A 7926-nucleotide genomic window follows, 5' to 3' on the forward strand; every position below is an offset into this window, starting at 1 on the left:
ACGAACATCTTGTAAAGATCCATTTGAGGGTTATATTAGCTGTGTGAACTTTGTAAATGCACTGTATTATAGAGTTTCGAGCTCAATGGGCAGGGAGCATGAGATTTAAAGGGCCAGCAGCCCCTGAATCGGTGCATAGTTAATGATGCCCCAAAATAGGCAGTTAAAAAAATTAATAAAAAAAAAAATCTATAGGGTATTTTGAGCTGAAACTTCACAGACACATTCAGGAGACACCTTAGACTTATATTACATCTTGTAAAAGAAAACATTCGATGGCACCTTTAACTTAGTTCATACTTTCTGAATAAAAGTATTACTTTCTTCTTCTTCTTCTTCTTCTTCTTTTTCTTCAGAAATATCTTACTGACCCCAAACTTTCCCAAAATATCCTTTTTGCTTGGTTACAGGTGGATAAACAGATATTATTTAAGAAATACTAAAGAGGGGACCATACGTCTTTTTAGTAGATTAAAATCATGGTTTAAGCTATCCACGTCTTCATATAAACCCACACAGGCCACATTAATCTATCAGGATTTGGAAAATGCTGTAAATCCTCCATTAAATAGCATTTTATTGATGTTTGGAAGCGAGCAGCACTCGATCTGGATTAAATCATGATGACGGAGGACTAAATGGATGATGGCACACCGCAGTGGAACTATAAACTTAAACAGACAATTATTGATTTTGATATTTTTTTAGGAATGAAGAGGCTGTCTCTAGATTGGTAACATTAATGCAGTGGGAGAAAAGGGTCTGTCTGGCCAGCTTTGGTGGTCAGTGCTTTAATATGGCATGGTGTGGGAGGTTATCCAGGGGTCAAGGGTCAAAGATTACCATCCTAAAGGTCTCCATGACCCTTGCAAATTGATTGCTTACACATCAGAAAGATTCAGCTCAGAATGTTAACTTCACATTTAGCGTGGTTGGCACTGACAGCTACACTTCTTTACATCTTCTTCTTTCCAACTGGTATACTGAAGTTATAAAAACAGGCAATATAAATGTGTTTCCTACTCATTATGTATACTCACTGGCAAAACTGCTGTTAAATTAATTAGACAATACAAATCTCAGCAATATTTGAACACAGAGAACAGTAAAATTAATATAATGTATTTATACACTGTTCCTATCATGTTTATTTATTATAATGTTTGTAGAAAAAAAGCTGCTCATTCATTTCAATTTTATATTTGGACACTGATAGATCAAAAAATCTTTACATTCATAAATATAAATAATAGCAATTTACAGCAGAAGCAAATCTTTCAGTCAGCAGATATTGTCTTAAGAATAATGCATAGTCCAGTATTCATCCCTGTATAACATCTTGAATAATTATTGAGAAAATAAACTATTTAAACTAAGACAGGGTTAAATAGCTAATTCACTATGAAAACATATCCTAAGAGAATTACATGAATAATCATCTGTCATAAAAAAACAAAAAACAAATATGTGGCATAAAAACAATGTGTGGTTCAAAATCTAAACCAAAGAGTACACATTAAATAGCTAAAGTCATTGTTTTTACTGTAATCTCTCGTAAAATGCCTTTTAATGAACAAAGATACACAAAAATAAATAAATATAGCACAGTTCTATTGCTTCCCTCTCAGTCTCTCTTTTCTTTCCTCAGTCTCTGTTACATAACAATTGTTGAATGACAACTCCAAGTTTTGCTCTTTTTGGCAGCAATAAATCACAAAGAACAAATGTGTTTTGAGCTGTATCATTATGGGCATCTGAAACAAGGGACCGTTTAGGCAGCAGACATCAGAGCTGTTATTCTGTTCAGTTTGAGATCGTTCTCAGCTGAGTCAAGATCAAACAAACAAACAAACAAAAAAAAAGATGCTATTTTAAATAACTCTAAATAACTCAGATTACATATAGTCCCTCTCTGTTAAGGTTACACTGAAGCAGAGTTAAAGTTAATGAGATAATTAAGTGATTAATTAAGTTATGATTGAGCATTAGTGATGAACACCTGCTGTTAACAAGCAGAATCACTGAAGAGAAACACAAGAACTACAACTGACTTCAGCCACAGCCTTAGATGAAATCAACTAAAGATAAAAGACATAAAATCTGATTAAACAACTCCTCAAACAGCATGTTATCTCATTAACTTTAACTCTGCTTCAGTTTTATTTTAACTCTGTGTAGAGAGGGACCATATGTTCTCTGAGCAGAGTTGATTTAACTCAGGCATTTTCCAGTATACACAGCAAAATCCCCAGTTTTAAATGCATTTGATGAGGAGGATTGTTTGGGAGATGAAGTAAAAATGTTTCAATGCATTAATTGGGGGTTTAAAAGACACTTAATATTTGAGTCGAGTACGCTGATCAGATGAGAACAAAACTTGAACTGACTTAAGCTGAATAATGACACTATTGACACTGTCTTCTGTAGAGCTGCTTATAGCTGAATTGAACTCATTTCATAATGAGTAACTTTACACAGTAAACTTTACACACAACTGAACTGAATCAACACTGAACTGAATTAAGCTTGACTAAACTGAATCAACACTGAACTGAACTGAGCTGAATAACGACACTATAGTCTTTGTAGAGATGCTTTACAGCAGAATTTGTTGCATATTTGATGAAGTTTGCATCACTGATTCTATTAATCTCTTTATTACTGTGAAGCTGCTTTAAAACAAGCTGTATTATATAAAGCGCTTTATTACAGAGCTATGGAAGCTTGTTTCCGCCACTGAATAAAAAAATAAAAAAGGTAATTGTGACTTTTTTTCTCACAGTTGTGAGTTTACCTCTCGCAACTGACATTTTTCTCAGAATTGCGAGATATAAACCTCGCAATTCTGAGAAAAAATTCATTTTTTTTTTTCTCAGAATTGGACTTTATAACTAGCAATTGTGGGTCTATATCTCACAATTTGAGAAAAGTAGTCAGAATTGCAAGTTTATATCTCGCAATTGCGAGAAAATTTTATTTCTTGTAATTGTGAGTCTCACAATTCTGACATAACTCGCAATTGTGAGTTTATCTCGCAATTTTTGAGAAAAGAAGTCAGAATTGTGAGATAAAAAGTCGCAATTACTTTTTTTATTTTTTATTTAGTGGCAAAAATAAGGTTCCATACAGAGCCCCTAAAGTGACATGATGATGATGGAAAAGTATGAAATGGGAGGAAAAAATATATTTCAATGCTTTTGCGTTCTCTCGCAAAAGTTTTGTGTTCCCCCCAAAACTTTGCATTCGTTCACAAAACCTTTGCATTCCTTCAAGAAACTTTGCAAGTTTCTCAAACAACACAAACATTTTTCCATCCCCATGTCCTTTTAGGGTCTATATAAATAAAAGTGATTTCAAAATTCAATTTTTGTTTCTCATTGTCTTTCTGGGCCAGTATACATTATATGCACTGTGAGCTTTGACTGTGCATAGAGTGAAATTCAATAAGACCGTTTCATAGCTTTCTGCATTATCAAAAAGGGTCCTGGCTGCAGCTCTTTAGTCCCAGCCAAAGTCCTGCCCAGTCATCTGGTAGAACTTCATGTTAAAAGGCCTGTAGAAATCCCTGAGTCTGTGCAGCACCTCCGCCGGTATGTGCGGATGCGGTCGCCCTTTCGTCTTCCCCAGACATCGTGGTCTGCTGCTTCCTTCTGGCTTTTTGAGGCAGGGAAAGCCTTTAGTCTGGTTAAAGTAGAAGTGCTTATTGGTCACCACCCGTTTGAGTCCCAGAAAGTCCTGCACCCTGCCCATTTCTCCCGCGGGGTCCGTCACCAGCTTCTCGCCGCTCACGAAGAGAAGCTGCGCAAGCGGGAAATACCTGAGCCAGTTCTCCAGGTGTTTGGCGTAGATGCCGATCCTCACGGCGCTCCAGGATGTGTCGATCAGACCCGTGGTGGAGTTCTTAAAAACCAAATTCTGGAAAGACGGCAAGCCGGGGTTTTTGGTCAGAGTCTGAGTGTAGTCCGACACGGCCCGGGTCACGGGGTCACGGACCACCACGATGAGTTTAGTGCTGCGGCTCATGGAGAAAACCCGGGAAGGGGCTTCACGTGTGATGAAGTAGCTGGGTGTCTTCTCCATGGTGATCTGGCCGTCTAAAGTACGAGGCATTAGATTCCTACGAAAAAGAGAAAGTGAAATCGGTCAAAATGGAGGTCACTTTTATTAGAAGTCTGTGGTCAAACATGGTTTCCAAAAGAGTTTTAAAGTGCTCATATTATGCTCATTTACAAGGTTATACGTCTGGTAGTATACATTTTTTACATATAGCCAGCTGTATACATAAAAATAGCAGGCTACATGCTACATGTTCGTGCCGCAGAAGCTACTGAAGCTACTTTATTACTAAGCTTTACTACAGTTTGTATTCAGCGTGCAAGGTTTATGAGCACGCTCCAAGTCTTCTTCTCCGTTTGTAGTGCATCTCTGTGGCTGAATTACAGTGCCACATACTGGTCTGGCATGTATACTTCATCATTTTGAGTTGGTTTCAGTGGTTTTGTATGTACGCAGATATTTCTTGAGACGACGCTGTGTTTACAGAATTTTTTTAGAACGAGGAAAAAAAAAGATTGCATAGGGTAAGGTCTGGCTTCATGTGGATGTGGCCTTAGTTACTGTCTTTTTTAAGCCCACCTCTCTGAAAAGCCTAGTCTGCTCTGATTGGTCAGCTGCCCAGTCTGTTGTGATTGATTGGCCAACCACTTGAAATGTAACACCCCTTACCATTATCGAGCTTCAGCTCCCGAAGCTTCATGAGCAGCTGTAAACTGTATTATATGGTAACTATGGCATTGATACCTGAAGTCCATACAATGTTTTTTGCCCTTGAAAAAAGGCCCAACTTTTTCAAATATTTTTGGAGGATGGGCCAGAGTTGCCTGTAGGCGGGCATTATGCACATGTGAAATGTGCAAATGTGTTTGTGAAATGAGCACGAGAGACTCGACTCACAGTTGATTCCAATGGAGTGCAACATTTGGAGTCCAGAAGTAAAAATCTCATTCATTTTCTCTATAGGGGAACTGATTTTAAACCATAATTTATAAATCATTAAAGCCAGACATACTCTGAGCTACAAGGTTGTTAATCAATGGTATATGCTTTGGTAGAAGTCATCAGTCTACATGATTTCAACTTATAATAATCGTGTTTAAAAACGGAATTCTTAAAGAAAAACTACATTACCCATGATTCTGCAAGAAGGAAAGAAATGGGAAAAATGCTTCCAGAACCAAGGTCGTTAAAAAGTTGGGCTGGTACTTTTGGTACTCGATAGAGTCTAATAAGGCACAATACTCAAATAAAATATGTATGCATTATGGGATTGTCTTTTCTTTTTATCCAAACATGAAGATTCTGTCATTATTTACTCACCCTCATGTTGTTTCAAGCCTGCATGACTTACTTTTTTTCTGTGTAACTGAAGTGATATATGCTTGGAAGTGGCATGAGGTTGAAAAAATGATGACAGAATTTTAATTTTCGAAGAACTGTGCCTTTAGGAATACAATGCTGCATTAGAATCAGGCCAAAATCAAATGATGCTGCCTTTCAGAACAGCATTTCTAAGTAGGCAGCTCATTAGGTTTTGGGACTATGTGTAGCTTCACCTATGTCATCCAAACAAAATATTGGACTGCAATTTTAAGCAATAATGCAAAATGAAAAACTTTATTAAAAGTGACCCTGGAGACATGATAATTGCCACCATTTCAGCGCTTGCCAGGAGATGAAGCTGTCACAAGTGTTCTGCATTTCAGCTCATTATGATGAAAGATGTTCTTTTTATTATCAAATATAAAACAAGCACTTCTCTGATGAGCTCACTGTTGAATTACTCACTCTATCCAGAGTAATGCAAAGTGTTGTTAAATAAACATAAAAGTTGACGTTATTAAAAACCAGCCTTGTGAAATGAACGAGAAGGGAGTTGGTGAGTCGCTATAAAAGAAAGAAAAACACGAAACCATAACAGCTCTTAGCAGTCATTTCCTGATTGGTTTTGTCCCCAGAACGTCTGTCAGATCTCTCCAAAGCATGTTTCGTGCTGATATAGTGAGATCCTCATTTAAAACATGAGGTTTGTCTTTACCACAAAGTGGAAAGAATGCAGTTGTAATGTCACTGTAAAAATTTCACATTTAATTCAGTGTTACTTGCCATTTCTTTGTAATTAAATGTGAAATTTACTAGCAATTTGTGAGTGAAATTTGTTTTAAAAAATCATAATCATTCTGAACAGTCTTTCTGAACAGCATTTGCATTTATAAATTCATTTTATAAATTAATACATATAAACAAGCATAGATATTTTATGGTTCTTGTTGGTTATAAGGTTCATTTAATCTCCTCAATGAATGTCCAATAGCTCCAGCATCAAATGGAAAAGTCTCTACACTAACTCTCATTATTTCCATAGCGAACATATGTAGTAGATTAACTCTTCATTGGTCTGGGATGGCGTTTGGAAAGTGGTCGCTCTCTCTCTCTGTCTCTTTCTCTGAGGCTGGCCATCATCTCTTTGCCATGAGGCTAATAGTGAACTCTAATGAGAATCATATTCCTCTATGAGAGCTTTACCACAGAGACAAGAATCAGAGGAATCAGGTTGACTGGTTATTTAGTGCCAGTGGCATGCTGACAGTGAAATAGACTGAAGGATAACACTGAAATTGGATTTGCCATATTATTTGACCCGCAATGCTCTTAAAGGAACAGTTCACCAAAAATGACAACATTTTGTCACTATTTATCCACTCTGGTATTATTCCAAAGTGTATTTAATTATTTAAGGAGAATTTCTGAGGACTCTTCATGCACCGCTTGTTCAAACAATGATCATTTTTAGTGTGTTAAAGTCTCCATGAAATCAAAATGGACAACTCTTGTGTTTTTAATGGAATATTGTTTCATGCCGACTTTAAGTTCTAAGAAGATTAAAAAAATCACCATAAAATTAGCCCACGCAACTTCTGAAGCCATACAATAACTGAAATGTAACTATTCCAATCATGCAGCATTTCTTTAAAAGTGTTTCACGTATCTTTACATGATGCATGTTCCCAGTGCCTGCTTTTAGAGATGTGATCTTGAAGCATTACACGCAAACCTTTTAAATTGGATTCACAATGTCATGGTTAATGTCAGTGTTGTCATTCTCACCCTGCATCTAAAGTGCAAGCACTGTTTGGCTATGTACACACAGCTAAGTGCATGTTTAATTCAGAGTAATCAAGCTAATGGAAGCCATAATGACACTGGCCGTGTCTGCTGACATCATGTTTACGCTGGGGAGAGCAAGCTGGTAATCATTGAATAGTTTGGTTTTTTTTCTCAATTCACGCCAATGGCCCACACACTCTGGTCCATCCATTTGATCTCCAAAGAAGCATAGCAAGATAAAGCCCTCATTTTGACCAGGTTTGCAAACGCAGCTGACTAGCGACCTCTGACAACCTTTGATCTCTCGCCAATTGTGTGCTTGTGTGTTTTGTTCTTGATCGGGAGGCTTTGAAGCAGCTGCTGTTACCTGTGTGGTTGTCAAGGTGATGAAGCGGCTAGCATCCATGCTGTTTGTTTTGATCACACCTAGCACAGCGTTAGTAGTTAGCATCTGGGCCGGGAATGTGGGAGTACATGTGAGCTTATCAGCTCAGAACCTGGCAACAATTTATTTCTGTTTACTAGTACAGAAGGCACGGCTGCGGGTGGCCTGGTGCAAAAAATGGCCTCTAAAAATATCAACAAACTCAGTTTGATTGGTTATAAAATAAGCCTCAAAATGTTAAGAAAAAATATATTAACATTGTTGTTCTAACATATCTGAACATCCTTACAGCAAAATAAATTCACTTGATAAACAAAACTGCATGTATTTTGTCACTGGTAGAAATCATAATCACATGATAAACTACATAATCAACT

General features: G+C 37.2%; 1 protein-coding gene across 1 annotated transcript in view; it reads right to left on the reverse strand.

Moving 5' to 3' along the window:
* Positions 1 to 3498: 3498 nt before the first annotated feature.
* si:dkey-121b10.7 (heparan sulfate glucosamine 3-O-sulfotransferase 6) overlaps positions 3499 to 7926 on the reverse strand; it is a 15783-nt gene continuing 11355 nt past the window's right edge. The window contains exon 2 of the mRNA XM_067404486.1: positions 3499 to 4117. Coding sequence (XP_067260587.1) covers positions 3499 to 4117 — 619 coding nt within the window. The remainder of the gene's footprint in view (positions 4118 to 7926) is intronic.

The sequence above is a fragment of the Chanodichthys erythropterus genome, chromosome 12 (assembly GCF_024489055.1).
Source record: "Chanodichthys erythropterus isolate Z2021 chromosome 12, ASM2448905v1, whole genome shotgun sequence".
NCBI lineage: Eukaryota > Metazoa > Chordata > Actinopteri > Cypriniformes > Xenocyprididae > Chanodichthys > Chanodichthys erythropterus.